This window comes from Salvia splendens, chromosome 9, assembly GCF_004379255.2.
Source record: "Salvia splendens isolate huo1 chromosome 9, SspV2, whole genome shotgun sequence".
Taxonomy (NCBI): domain Eukaryota; kingdom Viridiplantae; phylum Streptophyta; class Magnoliopsida; order Lamiales; family Lamiaceae; genus Salvia; species Salvia splendens.
In genome coordinates this window covers 1,665,288-1,687,461 of record NC_056040.1, presented here as the reverse complement: position 1 = coordinate 1,687,461, position 22,174 = coordinate 1,665,288, and the positions used below count along the sequence as shown (strand labels likewise).

Below are 22,174 nucleotides of genomic sequence, written 5' to 3'. Positions count from 1 at the left end.
GCATATGTCGCAGCGAATAGCCCCGCCGCCCCTCCTCCTCAACCAACTAGATCAACTCACGAGGTCTCCCCCACGCCGAGGTGTGCATACGACAATGGGTGAGAGGATCGAAACAAGACACGCAATGCGCGATACCCGAACCCACGTTGAGCTACAAGAAGATCTAATCAAACACATGTGGGCGAAATTCAGCCACGAATAGTGGGTTTTTTAATTTTATGAATTTAATTAGGTAATTTTTAATTTTTAGGAGTTTAATTATGTAATTTTTAATTTTTAAGATTTTAATTATGTAATTTTTATTTTTTAGGATTTTAATTATGTAATTTTTCATTTTTAATGTATTTTGTAATATTATTCCGGGTATTTTTAATGCATTTTAATTTTGTGGAAATATTTTTATTTAAATTAAATAATGGAATGGTGGGACCCTTGTGCTCGTCCTTGCGAAAGAGCACGGATGTGGGTGTTGTGCTCTTGCCTAAGAGCAGGCAGAAAAGTGGGGCCGGGCCCACATCCGTTCTCGTTGGCAAAAGCACTGATGTGAATGCTCTAATGCATTAAAACTCATGATAAACCCAAAGTTCATACTCTTTGGGAACGGATAGAGTAACACTTTATCACTTGCTATAAGTATAAAACTTATCATGCAAAGAGAGTAGAATATGAAAATTGCTAATGTGTTAGACGAAAGAAATCAAGTTGCAGAATTTACAGCAAATTTGGATATGAATTTGACAAAACATCGAGTGAGACGATGAATTTGTTACTGAATGATCGACTGGGGACAACCCATGGCCATTTGTGCCCAATGCAGGGGTGATGTTAGAATTATAGGACGATGCCCTCTTCTTGAACAAAAAAAAGGTTCATTATTGTTGTATATATATATACGTTCGCCTTGAGGAGCGTTATTCTCCTATCCATCCCTTAGATCATTTATTCTTCTTAATATGGGCCGTTAGATCTTATTCATCAACGGTCCAAATGATCTGCATTATTACACTATAATGGTGCATTATTAGTCGGTGTGCATTATTCAACTGAAAATATGCATTATTACACTATAATGGTGCATTATTAGTCGGTGTGCATTATTCAACTGAAAATCTGCATTATTAAATGACACGTGGCACCAATCCAACCGTCGGATGATAAAAATCGTGGGGTTAAGATTAAAAAGAATAAAGAACAAAAGATACAAAAAGGAAATGAATACATCCACGTTCGCCTTTGTATCTTGTATCCAAAAATTATAGCGAAATCTCAAGCTCGGCTACGTAGATAAACATCTTATTAAACTGGATAGACAATTCATGTGTTTACAACCAACTCCTCATCTCTTGAATTCCCCTAGAATTTGCATACCATCACTTCATAAACTAAATTTCCATTTTCATTTCCATTTCCATTTCCATTTCCATTTCCAATAACACAAACACACACAACACATTCCCTTTCCACCAAAAAAAAAAAACTCACCTGCACCTCAGAGCCAATCCTTCTGCTGCAGCTTCAACGGCAGATACACCTCGGTAAGATACTGAAACCCGAACGAGCTCAGCGCCTGAATCTCGGCCTTCTGCTTCGACTTCACCATCAAATTCAGCTCCTCCACCCACCCCGGATTCTTCTTCACGAAATCCTCCTCCAGCAAATCCTTCCCCGTCTTGATATCCGTCTCCGTCATCGGCAGCCTGCACTGCTCCGGAATCTTGTACTTATCCAGATCGCTAGGCCTCACCCCCAGCCACTTGATATCCGGCGTCGTCAAATTCGCACTATCATACGACATATTCTTCGATCCGCATCCGTAAACGGATAAGATCTTCAATCCGTATGGATCGCTGTCGACTAGGGCGAGCACAGGCAGCTTCAGCTCATTCTTCATCTTTCTTAAGAAGAGGCGAGTTGCTACATCGGGTTGCCCTTTCGCGGTGACAATTATGCAGGGGAATCGGTTGTAGAATCGGTCCTCAGCTAATCGCATGTATGCGGCGTCTTTTTCGACTAGGAGGATGAAGAGAGCGTCGCTCTGCATATCGGCGACGCGATCTATGTTTGGGGGAATGGCTTTACCTCCCATCCCCATTTTGGTGCAATCGATCATATCGCCGTTGTCGCTGAAGATTAATCGGCCTACAACAACGCCTTTCTCCGACGCGACGACGTTGAGGCTGGATCTGGTGCAGCCGAGGATGCAGGAGACGTCGTCGAGGATCGAATCGGACTGCGATTGGTCCTGGAAGAGCTTGACGTCGGTGTAGAAGAGATCTCGCTTGGTGACGTGGATGTTTTTGAGGCTCAATTGGTGGATGAGCTGGAGGATGCGGGCGGTAATGGTGGTTTTGCGGACGGAGGTGACAGAGGCGAAGGGGCGGGAGGAGGATTTGTCCTTGAGCACGATGCGGTCGAGCTCGGGGACGTAGAGCTGGTTGGCGGAGGCGCGGGAGGGGACGGAGAAGGAGAAGCCGGCTCCGGAGAGGATGGAGTGGGCGAGGGAGAGGGCGAGGGACTCGATGGTGGACTGGATGGAGGAAAGGGGGAGGTCGGAGACCTCGCGGAAGGCGGTGGGGAGGTTGAGGGAGGAGAGGGAGGCGGGGCGGGAGGAGGAGGAGGAGGCGGAGGCGGATTTGAGGGCGGTGAGGGTTTGGAGAATGGAGGAGTCGGGTTTGAGCTTGGATTTGAAGTGGAGGGGGTCGGATTCGGAGGAGGAGGAGGAGGCGGCGCGGCGTCGCTTCTTCTTGTCGGCCATTGTGGGAGTGAGGCGGGAAACAGGAGAGGGGAGTGAGAATTGGGATTTGGGGGTTTGGCCGTTAGGGTTTTCAATTGCTTTCTTCAATTTTAGATGACTAATATTTTTTTTATTTTTGTCCAAAACATTATTTTTTGAATTATTCGGTCTCTCACATTTGAAATCGGATCACATTTGGTCCATTTTGGACGGTTTCGTCAAATTTTGGACGGTTTTAATTAGCGGGCCACAAATCTGTCACTAATCCGTCACTAACTGGGAGAAACTAATCCGTCACAAAATGGATTTATGGTATATGCCAAAATAAAGGACCATTTTGAGACTCTAGTCGAGAAGAAACTGATTTTGATTTTGGTCCCAAAGCACAAAGGAGAGTGCATTTATTAGCAAGTAATCCAGCACCAAGATCAGTGATTCTAACACACCATTTCAAAGAAAGCAGCTTTAGCTTTTTACATCCAACAGCAATGCACCCAATCCCAATATCCGACACCAACCGGCACCTCCCCATCCACGGTGATGGAGTACGTACTAAACAAGCCCATCAGCCTAAAGCCCAAGAAAGAGTATCAGTTCGGCATGACTAAAGAGTTCAGTTCGGCACAACCAAAGAGTTCGGCCCCAGCCTACAGCTCGGTAAAAGCCAACCAACCAAACTCTGCTCTCAGGTCGGCATCAAGCTCTACTCTCAGATCGGCAAAAGCTACTCGGCAATAATTCAGCAGTTCGGTCTCAGTATTCGACCGAACTGGGAGATAGCGGACTCATGCATGACCTCCACGACATCCACGACATAATTACTGATGATGTAAGCCACTGCCTAGTTAGTGGCCACGCAGGATCTCATGACCTCCACGACATCCACGACATAATTACTGATGATGTAAGCCACTGCCTAGTTAGTGGCCACGCAGGATCTCATGACCTCCATGACCTCCACGACTTAGGGTGGTGATGCAAGCCCCAATCTCAGTTCAATATATAAATAGAACTTAGATCTGACAGAGGAGGACGCTCTCACTCTTTCGTTCCCTAGAGACAGAATAGATTATATAGCAAGTGTGTATTGTAAGCTGTAATCCCATATCAAGCAATACAACTCTGCCCTCTTTTCCTCCCGTGGACGTAGATTTACCTCAGTAAATCGAACCACGTAAATTCATTGTGTCGTGATCTGTATTTTCCTGCATTCACAAACATTAGAAATTCGTCGACTCATCACTGGCGCCGTCTGTGGGAAACAGAGAACCAAATCTGTGATAAAGCGAATTTTTGACCCTTTTTCCACCAAAAAAAAAAAAAAATGCATGCCAGATCACATAACTCCCGTGCCTCCGTCCGTGATGACCATGAGGAAGCTAATCCAGCAGCCCATAGGCCTGGAAAGCAGCCTCGTGAGAAGTCTGTCTCCAGTTCTCACGGTGAAGGAACAAGCCACTCCAGAAGTCGTCGCACCGAGTCTTCCCAGCAGCCCGATTTGAACGAGGCTGTCAAGTTGTTTTTGGCCGAGAAGCAGGATGAATTCTTAGCATTCCTGCAAACAGGCCAAAAACCGAAGACGAAAGCGGTGAATTCTCCTTCCTCATCCAGACATGAAAGTCACTACCGCAGTAGTGCCGTGTCTTCCAGGAAGAAGAATCCTCAACCCCGACATGTTCCTGTTTCTCCTCGGCACCGGAATCACAGGAGAACTCCTTCTCCTCCGTACCAAAGAGATGTCGGGTTCGCCATGTACGGAGCATTAAAGACTCCGTTCTCGGACGATATCATCCGAACTCCTTTGCCGCGGAACTACCGGACACCGTCAATGACTTATGACGGGCTAGTGGATCCTCATGACTTCTTGGGATGCTATCAATATAATATGGCGAACCAGGGTCTCAATGAGGTCCATATGTGCAAGCTGTTCCCCGAGCTGCTCATCGGGAACGCCAGAAGGTGGTTCGACAGCCTTCCTCAAGACAGCATTAGATCCTACCGAGATCTAATGGATGCTTTCCATAGGAGGTTCTTTCAGAAAGCGGAAGCCCGAATTACCTCGGCTCAGCTGCTTTCTATACGTCAAGGTCGCGACGAAAAGATCAGCGACTTCCTGACGAGATTTCATAAGGAATGCCTACAAGTAGATAATCTCAATGATCTACTTGTCATTTCGGCATTCCAAAATGGAATCCTGCCCGGAGCTCTCTACAGAAAGCTCGTGGAGTGCGGCCCGCAAACAGCTCAAGAAATGTGGGACATTGCGGACCAGTTTTCCCGTGCGGATGAGGCAGACCGTCGAAAACGGTCTTTAGACAGCTCATCCCAAGAAGAGAAAAAGAAGCCCGATCAAAGCGGCCAGGTGCTTCCTCGCCGAACTCCTTTTGAAAGAATTCAAAGGGCACCGGTACAAGGCAGATTGGGGCCACGGCTCAATCCTGAGAAGCCGCCCGCTCAGTTCGTACCATTAAACAAGTCAAGAACGGAAATTTTCGAACTACATTCCGATATGTTCGAAAAACCAAAGCGGATGACGAAATCAGCCGCGCAGCGACCTCAGGATCAATATTGCTCCTTCCATCAAGCCCACGGTCATGATACCGAGGAGTGCCGAAATTTGGCTGCAGGTATTGATGTTCTTGTGAAAACAGGAACGTTAAAAAAATACCAAAGCAAGCAGCCGAAAAAGAACAAAAAGCAGAGAAGTGCGAACTGCAATCCTCAGGATCCGAAAAGGCATGAAGATCCCGAAGACGACGACGAGCCGCAATATGATGGAGTAATCCAGACTATTGATGCTCTCCCTGCCGGGAAGACTAAGTCGTCCCTAAAAGCAGAACGCAGAGGTTCCAATCAAGAGGAGCCGACACATAAAAGGCTGAAGAAAGACGAAGTGATTACATTTTCAGATGCCGATCCCGTCCCAGCCATCTCTCCTCACCAAGACGCTATTGTCATTCAAGCCGGAGTGGCAAACAAATTGATCCACAGAGTATTTGTGGATACAGGAGCGTCAGTCAGCGTTCTTTTTAAAGAATGTTTCGATAAAATGGAAGTGGATCCAGCTCGGCTCAGTCCGGCTCCACTTCCTCTGAAAAGTTTCGCCCAGGAGGACACCCGCCCTGAAGGTATTATCAGCCTTCCGATCACGGTGGGAAAAGCACCTACAAGCTCCAATACGATGATCGAGTTCTTTGTGGTAAAAGCTCGGTCCCCGTACAACATCATCCTGGGGAGAGACTGGCTCAACACAGTTCGGGCCGTTTGCTCTACTTATCACCTCACCATCAAGATCCCCACTAAAGGTGGAATAGCGGTCATCCGAGGTGATCAAAAAAGAGCAAAAGAATGTCTGCAGATTGCGCTTAAAGGTGCCGAGCAATCAGTTCGGCACCATCAAGCATAGCAATCACAGCAACCGGAATCAGAGGCAAGCGAGATGACCGAAGTCACTTCAGAGCCGAACTCAATGACCGTTCGGTTATACGAAGATGATCCATCCAGAACGGTCAAGATCGGCTTCGCAGGAACGCCTCTACTCCGAGAAAAGACCATTCAGCTCCTCAAGGAGTACAAAGATGTCTTTGCATGGTCTTCGTTGGACATGACCGGAGTGCCCCCCGAGGTAATCACTCATCGGTTAAATATTGATCCTTCAATCCGGCCAGTAAAACAGAAGCAAAGACTCTTTGCGGCAGAAAGAAGCCAAGTCATCCATGACGAAGTCCGCCAACTACTAAAAGCGAATGTACTATTCGAGGTGAAATATCCTTCTTGGGTGGCCAATCCTGTGATGATCAAGAAAAAAGGAGGAGGATGGCGGATGTGCATAGATTTTACCGATCTAAACAAGCACTGTCCTAAAGATTGCTATCCCCTTCCGAGTATAGATAAAAAAGTAGAAGCTTTGATCGGCTTCGAAATTTTCTGTTTTCTTGATTTATACAAAGGATATCACCAAGTGTTGATGGATGAGAGTGACGCTCCGAAAACAGCTTTCATTACCGATTTCGGCATTTTCGCTTATAAAAAGATGCCATTCGGTTTAAAGAATGCCGGAGCCACTTATCAAAGGATGGTAGACAAGCTTTTTCGGCACCTAATCGGAAAACAGGTTGAAGTGTATGTCGACGACATAGTTGTCAAAAGCAAAAGCACTTCGGAGTACGAAGACAACCTCAAATCCACTCTCGACGTGCTCCGAAAAGCCAACCTCAAACTCAACCCCCAAAAATGTACCTTTTTGGTAGATTCGGGAAAATTTCTGGGTTGTTGGGTTTCAAAGGACGGACTCAAGGCAAACCCTTCAAAAGTTCAAGTTATTCAGAACATGGCGATGCCGAAGTCCATACACGATGTGCAAAGATTAACTGGATGTCTAGCCGCATTGAATAGATTCCTTTCCCAAGCAGCCGAAAAGCAACTGCCGTTCTTCAAAGTGTTAAAAAAGGCACCAAAGTTTGAGTGGGGAGCCGAGCAGAAAAAGGCCTTTGGCGAGCTCAAAAGTTATTTAGCCGAGCTTCCAATTCTCTCTGCTCCAACAGATGCCGAAGTGATTTTCTTATACTTAGCGGCATCCGATCAAACCATTAGTGCGGTGCTTGTACGAGAAGAAGGCCTAAAGCAGTTTCCCATCTACTTTACAAGTCGAGCATTAAGAGGTCCAGAAACAAGGTATCAACCTCTGGAAAAAATTGCTCTGGCGTTAGTAAATGCAGCAAGGAGACTGCGGCCATACTTCTATGCTCACAAGGTATGCGTCTTAACCGATCTGCCTCTTCGGCAAGTTTTGACCAAGCCAGAAGCATCAGGCAGAATCGCCAAATGGGCCATAGAGCTGGGAGAACACTCAATCGAGTACCTACCTCGGAAAGCCATCAAGGGACAAGCCTTGGCAGATTTTCTTGCAGAGGCCAAGTTCGATCAAGCAATCCCTGTCATTGCCGAACAGAAAAATTCTGCCAATGCCGAACTAGCACAGCCCTTGGAATCCGAAGAAGAGCCGCCGGACTGCTGGAGCGGATTCGTAGATGGAGCTTCGAATAAAACGGGAAGTGGAGCTGGTATTCTGCTTATCGCTCCCGATGGACACGAGGTAACCTATTCACTTCGGTTCTCATTCCCAACCACTAATAACGAAGCCGAATACGAAGCCCTCCTTGCCGGACTCCAGCTAGCGCAAAGTCTATGTATCAAGTCTCTCAAAATCCATTGTGATTCACAAATCATAGTGAATCACATGTTGGGTACAAGTGAAGCCCGTGATGAGAGGATGAGGAAATATTTAGACAAAGCGCAAAGCATTAGCCGAAGTTTCTCTTATTTTCGGATAGTCCGCATTCCCAGAGCAGGAAACAGCCGGGCAGATACTTTAAGTAAGTTAGCCGCATGTCCAAGTTCAAAGGTGGAGGAATTGATGCATCGAAGCATTGATGAAGCTGAGGTACATTCAGTAACCAGCTCGCCGAACTGGATGACGCCGATCTTACAGTATCTAAATCAAGGACAATTGCCCGAGGATAAGAGAGAAGCTCGGAAGATCACGTGCCGAGCACTTCGGTACGAACTTCATGAAGGAGTCCTCTTTAGAAAGTCTTACCTCCAGCCGTTATTGCGGTGCGTAGGACCAGAAGAGACGGACTACATCCTCAGAGAAGTTCATGAAGGATCGTGCGGTAGCCACATCGGAGCTAGAGCTTTAGCTAAAAAAGTTCTAAGATGGGGATATTATTGGCCAACCTTGGTACAAGAAGCAGTGCAGCTCGTCAAGACATGCCCGAAGTGCCAAATCCATGCAAATATCCCAAGGATGCCGCAGACCGATCTATCCACTATGCAAAGCCCTTGGCCTTTTATGCAATGGGGTATAGACATAGTAGGACCACTACCACAAGCTCCTCGGCAAATGAAATTCCTTATCGTTGCCGTGGACTACTTTACGAAGTGGGTGGAAGCTGAACCATTAGCTACGATAACGAGCTCGAAGGCATTGGATTTCGTCTGGAAGAACATAGTGTGCCGATTCGGCATACCCCACATCCTCATCTCGGATAACGGGACTCAGTTCACCGACAAGACGTTCAAGAATTGGTGCCAAGAGCTGAATATTCAACAACGGTTCACTTCGGTCTCTCATCCACAAGCAAACGGACAAACGGAGGTAACAAATCGTATCCTGGTGAAAGGGTTAAAAGCTCGGTTAGAACAAGCCAAAGGACAATGGGTAGAAAATCTTCCTCAAGTCCTATGGTCCTACCGAACTACACCCACAACCTCCAACGGTGAAACTCCGTACAGTCTTGTGTACGGCACTGAAGCCGTGATTCCGGTGGAGATCGGCGTACCCAGTCCCCGAACTCTAAATTTCTCAGCAGAAATGAATGATGACGGACTGAGAGCCGAGCTAGATCTTGCCGAAGAAAGAAGAGAATTGGCATGCATAAAAGCAGCCAAGTACAAGGAGCAAGTAGCCCGGTATTACAACCAAAGGGTGAAGAAGCTGCAATTTCAAGTGGGAGATCTCGTCTTGAGAAACAACGAAGTAAGCCGAGTAGAAAAGCTGGGCAAGCTCGAACCCACATGGGAAGGTCCGTATCGGGTGTCAGAAGTCCTCGGCAAAGGGTCTTACATATTGGCTCACATGTCAGGAGAACAGGTACCCCGAACATGGCACATTTCCAACCTCAAAAAGTTCCATTTGTAAGAGACAGTCCGGTCAGTCAGTCTTGAGTCCTGTTCGGTCAACGTGCTTTATTTGGTTTACTTGGTCTTTATTTGTCTCTGTGCGTTTTGTCTCTGTGCGTTTTGTCTCTGTGCGTTTTGTCTGTGCGTTTTGTCTGTCTATGTGCGTGTCGTCTCTTACAAATGTTACCGAGGTATCTTGTTCTTCGAAGGTTGATCCCCTTCTTAGAACATATACAAGCCAACGATTGTGAGTCAAAGCTTCTAAAGAGGATACAAGACCACAATTCAGCTTAAACAAGCACTTCGTCTGAAACGAACTGCAATAAGCCAACGATTGTGAGGTCAAAGCTTCTAAAGAGGATACAAGACCACAATTCGGCTTAAAAATCAAGCACTTCGTCTGAAACGAACTGCAACGACAGTCCGATTCTCGCGATAAAACTTGCCTGAATTAGGACAAGGAAAAGTCCGATCCACGCGATAAAACTCGCCGAATTAGGACAAGGGAAAGTCCGATCCCCAAATTAGGACAACGGAAAGTCCGATCCGAGCAATAAAATTCGCCAAATTAGGACACAAGACAAGTCCGGTCAAAAGAAAAGTTCACTTCATAAGACCGAGGACAAACATCAACTTACCCCGTACCTTTATCCAGAATGCCGAAGTAATTCACTTCGCTTTTCGGGGGGGGTGGTGATGGAGTACGTACTAAACAAGCCCATCAGCCTAAAGTCCAAGAAAGAGTATCAGTTCGGCATGACTAAAGAGTTCAGTTCGGCACAACCAAAGAGTTCGGCCCCAGCCTACAGCTCGGTAAAAGCCAACCAACCAAACTCTGCTCTCAGGTCGGCATCAAGCTCTACTCTCAGATCGGCAAAAGCTACTCGGCAATAATTCAGCAGTTCGGTCTCAGTATTCGACCGAACTGGGAGATAGCGGACTCATGCATGACCTCCACGACATCCACGACATAATTACTGATGATGTAAGCCACTGCCTAGTTAGTGGCCACGCAGGATCTCATGACCTCCACGACATCCACGACATAATTACTGATGATGTAAGCCACTGCCTAGTTAGTGGCCACGCAGGATCTCATGACCTCCATGACCTCCACGACTTAGGGTGGTGATGCAAGCCCCAATCTCAGTTCAATATATAAATAGAACTTAGATCTGACAGAGGAGGACGCTCTCACTCTTTCGTTCCCTAGAGACAGAATAGATTATATAGCAAGTGTGTATTGTAAGCTGTAATCCCAGATCAAGCAATACAACTCTGCCCTCTTTTCCTCCCGTGGACGTAGATTTACCTCAGTAAATCGAACCACGTAAATTCATTGTGTCGTGATCTGTATTTTCCTGCATTCACAAACATTAGAAATTCGTCGACTCATCACACAGCTTCTCCAAATTCCTGGCCTCCGCCACAGCCGCCGCCCCCTCATCCCTCAGCTCCGTCGCATTGCTCAAATCCAGCTCCACCAGCCCCCCGCATTTTGCGGCCAGCAGCGACAGCGCCGCGTGCGCGAAGAGCCTCGATCTCGACAGATCCACGGATCTCAGCGTCGCGTAGTAGGCCTCTGCGGCGGTGGAGATCACGTCGTCGTCAGCGCTGGGGCAGTTTGTGAAATCGAGGCGGCGGAAGCGACGAAGGGCAGCCGAGAGGGAGTATGGGTGGAGGAGCTTGAGGGTTTTGCGGTGGCGGGATTCGAGGGAGTGGAAGGATCTGGAGGTGGCGGAGAAGGATTTGGAGGAGGCGGATCAATTTCTCCCAATTAGTGACGGATTTGTGACGGATTTGTGAGCCAGTAATTAAAAGCGTCAAAAATTTGACGGAACCGTCCAAAATGGACCAAATGTGATCCGATTTCAAATGTGAGAGACCGAATAATTCAAAAGATAATGTTTTGGACCAAAATAAAAAAAATGCAATATGTTAAGGACTATTTTGAGACTTTAGTCATTTTAGAATCTCATATTCTCATCTCAATCTCGAATCTCAATACAAATGAAATACTCATATGTACTCTCTTTATAAGAGCATCTCCAATTGTAAATATGTCAGCCATAGCCTAGCCACAACTCCTCCTGTCACATCATCAGCATTTAAAAACTCCTCATGCTACATCATCAGGACAAACAACTGGACAAGCAATAGGCTAGCCATAGGCTAGCCACAATAAACAAAATTATAAAAACAAATAATTAACAATCACACGAAATACGGAATTAAATTTACGACACAGATACGGGAAAATTCAATAATATATTAAAATTAAAAGAGTACATTAATTCAAAAAAAATCTAACGACGTGCAGTCCTCTGCGCCCACAACTCTTCAATTAAAACAAGTGGTGCGAATAAAAATGACGTGCAAATTGTTGGATATTTTAGTGTAATTGGATTAACTTGATTGATCAATATGATCATAATGAGACATAAAATAAGTTGGAAGTGCGGAGTGTACACTTATTTGAATTCGTTATGATTAGACGGGGTTCGGGGTCAGCGCCCCTAGCTGGGGTCGAGCTGACCTAGTCAGCTTGAGAATTTTTTATTTCCATTAAAGTTGTTGTACAGAAAATTCATCCGGAAACGTAATTTCCGAAAGTTGAAGGACTAATTTGTAATAATTTGAAAACGAAGAGACACGACTCTTCGTCTTCAGCTTCTTCTTATGATCGATTTCTGGTTCAAAGTTGAGATCGAAATATAGACATACATATCGCGTATATATAGTGTTTCGAAAAATTTTAAAAAAAATTGAGCTAGCCGATCGCTCGCCGATCGGGAGCTTGCAATGGCAGCCAGCCGATCGGCGAGCGCATCGGCGTGCGCTCGTCGATTTTCTCTCCGATTTGCCGCTCGCCGCCTGCAATGGTTCGGCGAGCGGACCGGCCATCGCCGGGAATCGGCTAGCCGGTCCGCTAGCCGCCATCGTGGATGCTCTAAGTGCTTAGTAATTTTAGTACAATATCAAGTGATACATCTCTAAGAAATTAATTCCTTTAATCTCTTCTACTATCTTCCTCTTTTTGCTTTATTCTTTATTTAGTTATTTACCATATTTTCTTTCTATTATCCTCACTGAATATATCATTTTGGTAGTGATTTTACGAATAATTAAATCAAAATAGTACTACATACTAGACAATAAAGCTCAATCATTAGATAAAAAATAGATGGATCATATTTTATTTTAGAATTTTCTAATTTTAAAAACATTAAAATCATTTTAGATTGTTTTAGTTAATTTGAGGGTCATAAAATCATTTTATTAATATAGTAGTATAATGCAATTTGAGAGAATTAAGTTTATTTCGTAGCCGTTTTAGGTTATTACAGGGGTATAACCAAGTCATTCTATAGCCATTTCAAATCAAATTCAAACGATTTACATATTTTAGACAATGCAGATCATTTCAAAAGGAAAAAAAAGTGCATTCCAATTTTTTTAAAAAAAGACAATTTCACAATTAGAATGAACTAATCGAACTAATTCAATTTTTCTGAGTCTACGAAATATATAGTCCAACCCTTCTGTTTTCCAGGCCTAGTGATGTCCCATTGGAATGTGCTAACCACAAGTCAGAGCCCGAGCCCGAGCCCGAGTCAATCGGACTAAATAAATGAGGAACCACATTGATCTTCTATTATATTAGATTAAAAGAACAAGCTTCAATAACATAACTTGATTCCATAGACAACTGAGACAACAATAGATTATAGATGTACTCCTAGTATTTTAACTTCGGATGTGTGTATATACAGATATATTTTTTACTAGACATCTATATAATACTGTGAAAAGGACTCACGGTATGCTTCTCAATTGTCTTGAACACAGCAGGCCTTCAAGATCTCTTGTATCTCTGGGTCATCTCCTGCTTCTTTGTCCTGCGTAAACCCAACATTCTGCATAGCATAAGCGACTAGTCGAGGGTGTAGTTTGTGTAGAAACAGTCAATAACGAAAATTCAAATGTTTTAAAATCAAATTCCGAGCCATGGAAAGTTTCATTTTCAGCTACAAATTTCGTAGATAGAGGATGAAAAGGGGTTTAACCTTGTGGATATATGAGATGTTATGTTTGCCGGGGCCTGCAACGATGATTCCACCTTGCCTCCTACAAAATTAACAACAAATAATTCAAAATTTCCAAGAACAGAACCTCAAAAGTATTAAATTTCTATAAGATAAATAATGAGATGCATGAAAATAGTTTTTGGACTAACTTCCATTCAGTAATCATTTCACAATCACATAGAGGGATTGTACAAGAAACAGAAATTAAAAATACAAATCAAAAGAAGAATAATTAATGGCAGTCACTTGTATTACTTCCCACCAAGAAAATACACAGCCACAATACATCTACAGTTTATCGGACAAAGTGATCAAAGCAATCGCTTTCTTGCTAAACTTGTCGTGTTGCCCTTTTGTTTTGGTAAAACTTTACAATTAAGAGACACTGTCAAAGTTCTAGAGTTCAATTCACATGCATTAATTCAGAATGTGAAATAGAAACGTTATGCCCATGAAATTTGCACACTAAATAAACGAAGTAAGTTAGATGCAACTTTTACGCATTTTCCAGGTGGGCAACTTACCAGCCACCTCTTGTCCGGGTATCCTTCTCAAACGAAAGCTCCCAGTCTTGTCGATATCCGTCAAGGTACGCTTGTATTATTTTTAAACCAGCCTGAGAACAAAAGATGTATATAGACCTCACATGCAGGCTGCAATGAACTAACTCATGCAGCTGTTAACTACTTGTGTAGAAATAGAAGTCATAATCACAGGGATTAAAGTGTCACCATACCCGGGGAGTAAATGTGGTGGTAACACCAGAGACAAAATTCAGTGCGTCGTACGATGCATGACTAGGGTCTGCATATACCTCTATAAACAAAAAAAGAGAAACATGTTTTATGTGGAAATATTCTGATCAGTCGAGGGAAATGGAATGACATGTTTTGCAGATTAATCTGGATTCTGAAATCTTATTGGGACTAATCAGATCAAAGATATAAGAATTGAAACTGAATTGTTCACTAATTTTCATTGATGGTTCTTTACAATTTACATAGTACAGTCTACTTTATTTATAATAAACAAGAGTATGATATATTCCTAGAATAATTAAATAGAAGCATCTACTAAACCAGGAATTCACAAGACAGAGCAATCATCATTTATCTTAATATGTGGGACACTATTTTAAAATGCTTCTAAACCTTCTTTTTCCATAATGCTTATTTGTATGGTTGACGTTATGAGCCAATGCATGAGGTTTGCAACAAGTGAAGATATCTACCAGTATAATATATTGATAGCTAATTAACTCCATTAATAAACATAAATACTTTTCCCCAAAATATCAATCATACTAATTTGTTCATTCAACTTTATATTCTAGATTGACACACACTAAAATGAAAAGAGAAAAGTCCTATAGCACGATTCAATGTAAAATAAATTTCGAAACACACCTCCTTTGAAATTTGTTTGCTCTGAGAAAACTTTTGCCTGCCACCACAGTGCTAATCAGTACAACAATATACTGTATTAACTATTTAAGCCAACCAACAAACTCTCAGAAGGAGAACAGAGAGTCAAAAGACATCGGGAGGGTAAATAGCGTTGCAAGAGAAATCACATCGTGGATGGAAATTAAATTCTCATTCACAAAAGAAAAAATGAAAGGGCTTGCTGAATAGGATCTGAAGTGCGAACACTAGGAGCCTTTTACCGCGTGTGCCTGTAGGGAAAGGTCCGAGAAAGGATACATACCTGATCAACACTGCCAGGCCCAATAATAACAAGCGCCACACCAGCAGCGTCCATGGTATCCTGTCAAACAAGCACAAAATTCTGCCAAATGAAAAAGGTGACACTCAGTTCTAATCATGCAAAAACTAAATTTCTCAACTATATTAGAAACTCAAAATGCTCTCAGTCTAATTAAATGAATCATGACAACTTGAAATGAAAAATTAGGGAAAATAAATTGAAGATGAAGAAAGAGTATGTTATACAGTGACTCCAACAAATAGTTCCATGACAAGGGCTTGAGGTACTAAAGAATACTCCTACAACACAAGCAAGCAGGGAATCAACAAGCCAGTCGAGACGCAATTCACCTTTCCAGAAGCCAGGTAGGCTGCCCTTGTTCGACAGAGAACACATCTGCAACAGCCAAATATAAAAAGAAAAAGTAACTCGTGTCTGCAAAATATAGCAGAAAATCGGAGCGCAAAGATTCACAAAAATCACCCGAAATGACGAGCAAATGCTACCACAGCCTTCCTATCTTTCCACAAGTCAGAAATGGGGATTCCATTTCCATTCAAGTCGTAGACTATCACGCTTTCCAGCAAGTCGGTGGTAGCATCAGTCACAGCCGAAGTCCCAGCCCCTGCTTTTCATTATCATTCACAACCACCACAATTTCAGTTCAACTTTGAGATAAATTGGCTCAAATTCTTATTCCTCAACTGAACCTCTACAGAGATAGACCTACTTTAGGCAAATACTTCTATGATTGATGATAAAGCACACATTCAATTGATTGATTCCTACTTCCTATTTTAAATTAGCGATTGATTACATCTCCAACGTAGTGAATCTTCTACGTCTGCTATAACAAAATTCTAACCAAGCTCCAAATTCCTAAAACCGAACACTGCACGAGCCCATTGATAACAAAATGGAAGCGTCGAGCTATGATTTCGGAGTGAAGCTTACCTGTAGAATTGGAGACGGCGGAGGGACTGATACAACACCGTGGGTGCGAGTTGTGGGAGGCTAATTTGGCGCGAAGGAGAGGGAATTCACGGCAGAGACGGCGCGACGGATTCGTGAGAACGTTGTTAGGCGAGTAATGGGGCGTAAAAGCTTTACAAGATGCGGCGGCGACGCCGTGCGCGGTGGTTGTGCCGAGAGATGCAGCCATGGGTAAATAACCTTAGCTGACACGTGGCCTTTCTGTAACGATATCAGTATATATGGTTTTTATATTGCCGCCGTTGCAGATACTTTGAAAACTTCATTTTCACATATATATTTAAAATTTGTTGCTATTTTTTTTGGTTTGTTTTAAAATTTGATACTCTCATTATTATTAGTAGTACATTTTGTTTCTCCTAATTTTTTGAGGAGACCTAGAACTTCGCAATCGAAAGGGAATACGAATCGAACATCCAAAAAAATGGAAAACTAAGTACATACTCCCAATTGAGCTTATTTTAAGAAATGTAAATAAAAGTTGGTTGAAAAAAAATGGTGGAATATGAGTCCTATTTTTTTATATTAATTTTATAATAAAATGTGAATAGAAAAAAAAGGTTAGAGCATCTCCAATGGCGGCGTCGGCACCGGCACGCCGATTTTTTGCGGACGCCGGTGCTGACGCCAACCATTGCGAGCGGCGTCGTCGAAATCGGCGTGCCCACGCCGATTCTTGGGCTGACGCCGATCCTCACGGCGTCATTGTAGGCCCCGGATCAGCGTCAGATTTTTAATTTTTTTTTAAAATTTTCCGAAACACTATATATACGCGCTTTGTGCTCAACAAGTCGGAGAAATTCCGGGCAGGTGTCGACGCTGGCTGGCCGAAGAAACAGAAACTGAACTATACCGGTGAGTATAGCGGCAGCAGCGGTGGTTCCCACGACCTCCCCGAGACGGCCCAGGTGGTCCCGACCCCTCGTTCGTTCGGTCGCCGACCTCGCCCGATTGGCCAAAGGAGGGCGCAACGGGATGCGGGGGGCACTTTGAGGTCCCAGGAGGTCCAGTCGGCATCCCCCCTCGGCAGGTCCACCGAGGAGCTCAAATTCTTCGCGCGTCAACAAACGCGCGCTCAAATGGTGAAGACGTTAGCCGACTTCCGGACGGCGGTGGACCCCGAGGAGAAGGCTTATCTTCGCGTATTGCTCCGGAGCATGCGTGAAGAATTGGAGGGGTTTCAGAGGGATACCGGCAGGAGTAGCCGCGACGTTGGTGGCGACGGAGGCGGCGGCGGCGACGACGAAGGGCTGGGCGACGACGGAGGCGAGGACAGAGGCGAGGAGTGATTTTTTATGTAATTTTTTTATTGTACTTTTTAATTTTTGTAATTTTTTTTAAATTAATGTACTTTTTTAAAAATTATTGTACTTTTTTAAATTTTAATAGTATTATTCAATTTTCCCGTATTTGTCTCGTAAATTAAATTCCGTATGTTGCTACGATTGTAAATTAAATTATATAATTGTTATTAGTGATGTGGATAGGCTATGGGAATGCTATGTGAGGGCTATTGGATGTCCAGTTGCATGTCCAGATGATGTGGCAGGAGGATTTTAGTGCTGATGATGTGGCAGTGGGAAGGCTATGTGAGGGCTATTGGATGTCCTCCACCATTGGAGATGCTCTTAATGGAATGTGAGACTTAATATCATTTTATGGAATATTTCAACCGAAACTCCTAAAGTGGGACACCCAAAAATGATAAACCGATACTCCTAAAGTGAGACGGAAGAAGTAAATGCTAATGTTAGAAAAGCTATGCATGATTTAAAAATTATATATCCACCGAACCCAGTCGAGCAAAGCAATTCAAATCTGGTCGAGCAGGATTAGTCGCATTTCGAATTCGGTACACCTTTGCTCAAAACAAAAAATACTAAAATAAAAAAAATATATATATATCCGAATCTAATGGGAATCACGAAAAGATTCTCCGCCGCATTACCCACTTCGTAAAACGCAAAGCCTAAGAGCATCTCCAATGGCGGACGTCCGGTCGGACATCCGGTCGGACGTGCCGACGGGCGACCGGGACGTCCGCCATTGTGGCGTCGATGATCGGATACGGACGTCCCGTGAGGACGTCGGGTGTCCTCGGACATGCGGGCGACGGGCGGGCGGACGTCCGCCACTGTGGCGAGGGTAGGACGTCCGGGTCGGACGTCCCGTAATTAATTTTTTTATTTATTTTTTTATGTAATTAAATTCAGTTTTTATGTAATTAAAATTATAATTCAGTTTTTATTCTGTGTCAAAATTATAATTTCGTTTTTATGTAATTAAATTATTGTGATTTTTTTTTATTGCGGGATGTCCTAGTGGGAAGGGCGATGGGAAGGGCGGATTGTGCAGGGGATGTCCTAGTGACGTGACAGTGGGATGGGAAGTCCTAGTGACGTGGCAGGAGGTGTTTTTGGGATGTCCTAGTGGATGTCCTAGTGGACATCCGCCCACTGGAGATGCTCTAACACTTCACATTTATTTCTCTTCTCCAACGCTTCGCTTTCGATTTATCCTTCTCGATTCAGCTCGGAGCGCACCGCCGTCTCCACCACCGCTAAATGGCGGCCATTACCCGCCTCTTCCGATCCTCCTCCGCGGCATTTTCGATCCGGAGGTCCCTCTCCTCTGCCGCCGCGACCGAATTCAAACCCCAGCCGCCCCCTCCCCGCTTGGATCCCAAGGGCAGGAACGTCCAGTGGTGTTCCTCGGGTGCCCCGGCGTCGGGAAAGGCACGTACGCCAGCCGCCTCTCGGTTCTCCTCGGCGTCCCGCACATCGCCACCGGCGATCTCGTCCGCGAAGAGCTCAATTCCTCCGGTCCTATGTCGAAGCAGGTCTGTTGTGTTTTTGATGTGGTTAGGTTCTGGTCTTTGCGTGATTGGATTGAGTGAGATCGTGGAATTCAAATGCGTGTTGTGTTGTGTTGTGTTGTGTTGTGTTGTGTTCAATTACAGAAATTGTGAATTGGGATAATTGAAGTTATTGTGGAATTTGTGGAATTTGCAGTTGAAGAGGTGACATTTCAGTGAATAGTAGTGAATAAATTGTGGATTCATTGATATTTTATGGTAAATGTGTAGTGATTTGAGTTATGTAGTGTATGATATTTGGGATACTCCTTTGGAGTATCACAAAAATGAAAATTGGGATATTTGAATTTTATTTGTGTATATGTATAATTAGAGATGTGTTGAAAATGTAGTTGAAAAAATTAGTGAATAGTAATGACTGAAATGTGGATTTATCTGGAGTATTTATTTGTGGTTAAAGTGTGAAGCTTAATGATAAAGTTTACAGCTTGCTGCGATTCTCAGACAATGTGTTGTTTCTGTTTTAGTGAGACGTGAGAAATTTTGTTGTATTTTGGTTAGGATATTTGAATATATTGTGAATATGTGAAGTTTGAGATGTGTTAAAAATAGTTGAAAAATGACATTTTGATGAATAGTAATGACTGGATTGTGGATTCATTAATTTTTTGTGGTAAGTGTGTGATGCTCATTGCTCAATGATAAAGTTTACGACTTGCTGCAAAATAGAATCTTTCATGCTGTGTTTTTTTGGTTTATGTTTTGTTAATTGTTAGTGAGATGAGAATTTATGCTGTGTTTTGGTTCGTAGTTGCGTGTCTGAACTATCAGATGTATTGTTGAAACTCTAGGAGATTGTGAACCAGTGAAAACTGGTAACCAATGAGTTCATTATTGGTTTGTTGTCGAAGAGGCTTGAGTCGTAGAGTCGAAGGGAGAATCAGGATTCATATGATTGAATTGAGAAGACCATAGAATTCAGATGCTTGTGTTTTGTTATTTGAGTTATGTATGATATTTGAGTCTTAAAGTTTACAGCTTGCTGCAAAACCGAATCTCCCATGTTGTGTTGTTTCTGTGTATGTTTCTTTAGTGAGATGAGTTTGTGCTGTGTTTTGGTTCGTAGCTGAACTATTGGATGTATTGTTACAGCTCAAGGAGATTGTGAACCAGGGCAAACTGGTATCCGATGAGATCATCATCAATTTATTGTCGAAGAGGCTTGAGTCAGGAGAATCGAAGGGAGAATCAGGATTCATACTCGATGATTTTCCCCGAACAGTAAGACAAGCGGTGAGTGATTCTTCTTTTCACAGTTTTATGGGGTATATTAAATCAGAGATGTGCTAAATAGAGAAAGGTTTGGGCTGAATGAATGAACGATAGGGGTACTAACACCCGAAGCATTGTCCTTCAACACTCGAAATTTAGTTCAGAAATTGCTTCACCGCGTGATTCTTGTGCGATTCGCACGTTTCTTCAAGTGATTTCTTAACTGTGATCAAATAGGAGAAAGTAGGAAATTCATCAGTCGTCTCTTGAAATGCTGAGTAACTTGATCCTTCCCTAATATGCAGGAAATACTAAATGATGTAACCGACATTGATCTGGTCGTAAATCTGAAGCTCCCCGAACAAGTACTAATAGATAAATGCATCGGACGAAGGATTTGCAGTGAATGTGGGAAGAACTTCAACGTGGCCACAATTGATGTCAAGGGAGAGAACGGGAATCCGGACATATATATGGACCCCCTTCGCCTGCCTTCACACTGTGCTTCAAAGCTCGTAACTCGTTCTGATGATACCGAAACTGTTGTGAAGCAAAGGCTAGCCGTCTACACTGAAAAGGTACTTGTTTCCCCTTTTGAATTTGCAAGTAACTGTGTGGGTCAAAAGCCGAGAATATCCGATAAACAAATAAGTTAGGGAGCCATAATTTAACCCAAAACCATGATCGAAGGTGAATGGTTGACTCACACTAATATGCTATTCCATACTTTCATGTGAAGTGAAACCCATGTGTTATTCCATATCCACGGATGGCACGCCATCCATTTGTTGCCCCTTGGGCCCACATCTTCAGTAGCACCCCTCACACCTTCAGCCCTTTTCGTAGGCCGTTTGGATATGGGATTCGTATCAATCCATCCCCTTTTGAACCAGAAGGTGCACACGCCCGGTGGAAAACCCCAAAGTTGTAGGCCCAACATCCATTTGTTTCCCTTTGGACCAACTTCTTGGCACCCCTTTGGTCGCACCTTCGGGTAGTTCGCACCTTTGGGTAGTGCCTTTCTGTAGGCCGTTTGGATCCACATTCACCGCACCAAATTGACAAACATATAAAATAGGGAGCACTAACTTATCTCAAAATCATGGTCGACAGTAAAAGGTTGACTCCCACTTATACGTCATTCCACACTTTCATATGGAACCGATGTCCGGTCTTACCTTGTGATCTTGCTCATTGTGATTCTTAGAATTGTGAATTTCATTCTACTTCATCTTTTACACAATTGATTTCCATCTGGGCAAATGCAGAGCCAGCCAGTGGAGGACTTCTACCGTCGCCAAGGAAACTGGTCGAGTTTGTCATACCCGGTGGGATCCCGGAGTCGTTGCCAAAACTGCTCGAAGCTCTGAACCTCAACGAAAACGAGGAGAAACAGTCGGCTGCAGTGTAGGTTTCCTTGGGATGTGGAGTTCAAATTTTGCAGACAGCATAACTTTTGATATTTTTACAGAATACCTTATTATTTCATGGGGAAAATAAGAAAACTAAGAGTGTAGTGATGCTGAACAATCCCTTTTTAGATTTCCAACTTTGTTGTAAGATTATTTAACAAGTTTGTTCATTTTTTTCCCACTTGTTCAAGTGTAAATGTGTAATAATAAAACAATGATATACTTACTATTGGATATCCATTCTTTCATCATAGTGTTACATGCTTGGGTGTTTCTCTATTTCCGGATGTATGTATTCATGTTACATATATGTAAATTTAATCCAAGTAATATGGTTAAAAGATTATTGCTCCGGGTAGACCGAGCCCAGAGAAGGTTGGTTTGTTCATCATCCTCGTAAAAAAGATTATTCAAACATGTCGTATTATTGTTGTTGTTGGTGTGGTTGATCTCAGGTACAAAATATAAG

The 22,174-nt window shown here is 43.5% G+C and overlaps 2 protein-coding genes and 1 pseudogene across 2 annotated transcripts; 1 reads left to right on the top strand and 2 right to left on the bottom strand.

The window, feature by feature from the left end:
* Window positions 1–1,277: 1,277 nt before the first annotated feature.
* Window positions 1,278–2,800, bottom strand: LOC121746803 (DNA topoisomerase 6 subunit A-like). Its single transcript, XM_042140732.1, has one exon. The coding sequence runs from the start codon at window positions 2,753–2,755 to the stop codon at window positions 1,490–1,492; it is 1,266 nt and encodes a 421-aa protein (XP_041996666.1). The 5' UTR covers window positions 2,756–2,800; the 3' UTR covers window positions 1,278–1,489.
* A 10,250-nt stretch (window positions 2,801–13,050) lies between these two features.
* Window positions 13,051–16,450, bottom strand: LOC121749708 (thioredoxin-like protein AAED1, chloroplastic). The gene is made up of 9 exons (XM_042144304.1): window positions 16,168–16,450; window positions 15,697–15,838; window positions 15,564–15,609; window positions 15,214–15,273; window positions 14,913–14,949; window positions 14,243–14,322; window positions 14,031–14,122; window positions 13,486–13,546; window positions 13,051–13,317 (listed from the first exon to the last, which is right to left on the bottom strand). Exons 1-9 carry the CDS (start codon window positions 16,373–16,375, stop codon window positions 13,249–13,251), a joined length of 795 nt encoding a protein of 264 aa, XP_042000238.1. The 5' UTR covers window positions 16,376–16,450; the 3' UTR covers window positions 13,051–13,248.
* A 2,241-nt stretch (window positions 16,451–18,691) lies between these two features.
* Window positions 18,692–21,953, top strand: LOC121746717 (annotated as a pseudogene).
* Window positions 21,954–22,174: the final 221 nt, after the last annotated feature.

Bases quoted from the DNA above. Each gene is read 5' to 3' on its own strand.
- LOC121749708 (XM_042144304.1), bottom strand. From the start codon at position 16,375: ATGGCTGCATCTCTCGGCACAACCACCGCGCACGGCGTCGCCGCCGCA. The intron at 15,610-15,696 runs GTGATTTTTGTG...TGGCTGTTGCAG, and splicing joins GCATTTGCTCGTCATTTCGG to ATGTGTTCTCTGTCGAACAA. The intron at 13,318-13,485 runs GTTAAACCCCTT...GGGTTTACGCAG, and splicing joins ACATCTCATATATCCACAAG to GACAAAGAAGCAGGAGATGA.
- LOC121746803 (XM_042140732.1), bottom strand. From the start codon at position 2,755: ATGGCCGACAAGAAGAAGCGACGCCGCGCCGCCTCCTCCTCCTCCTCC.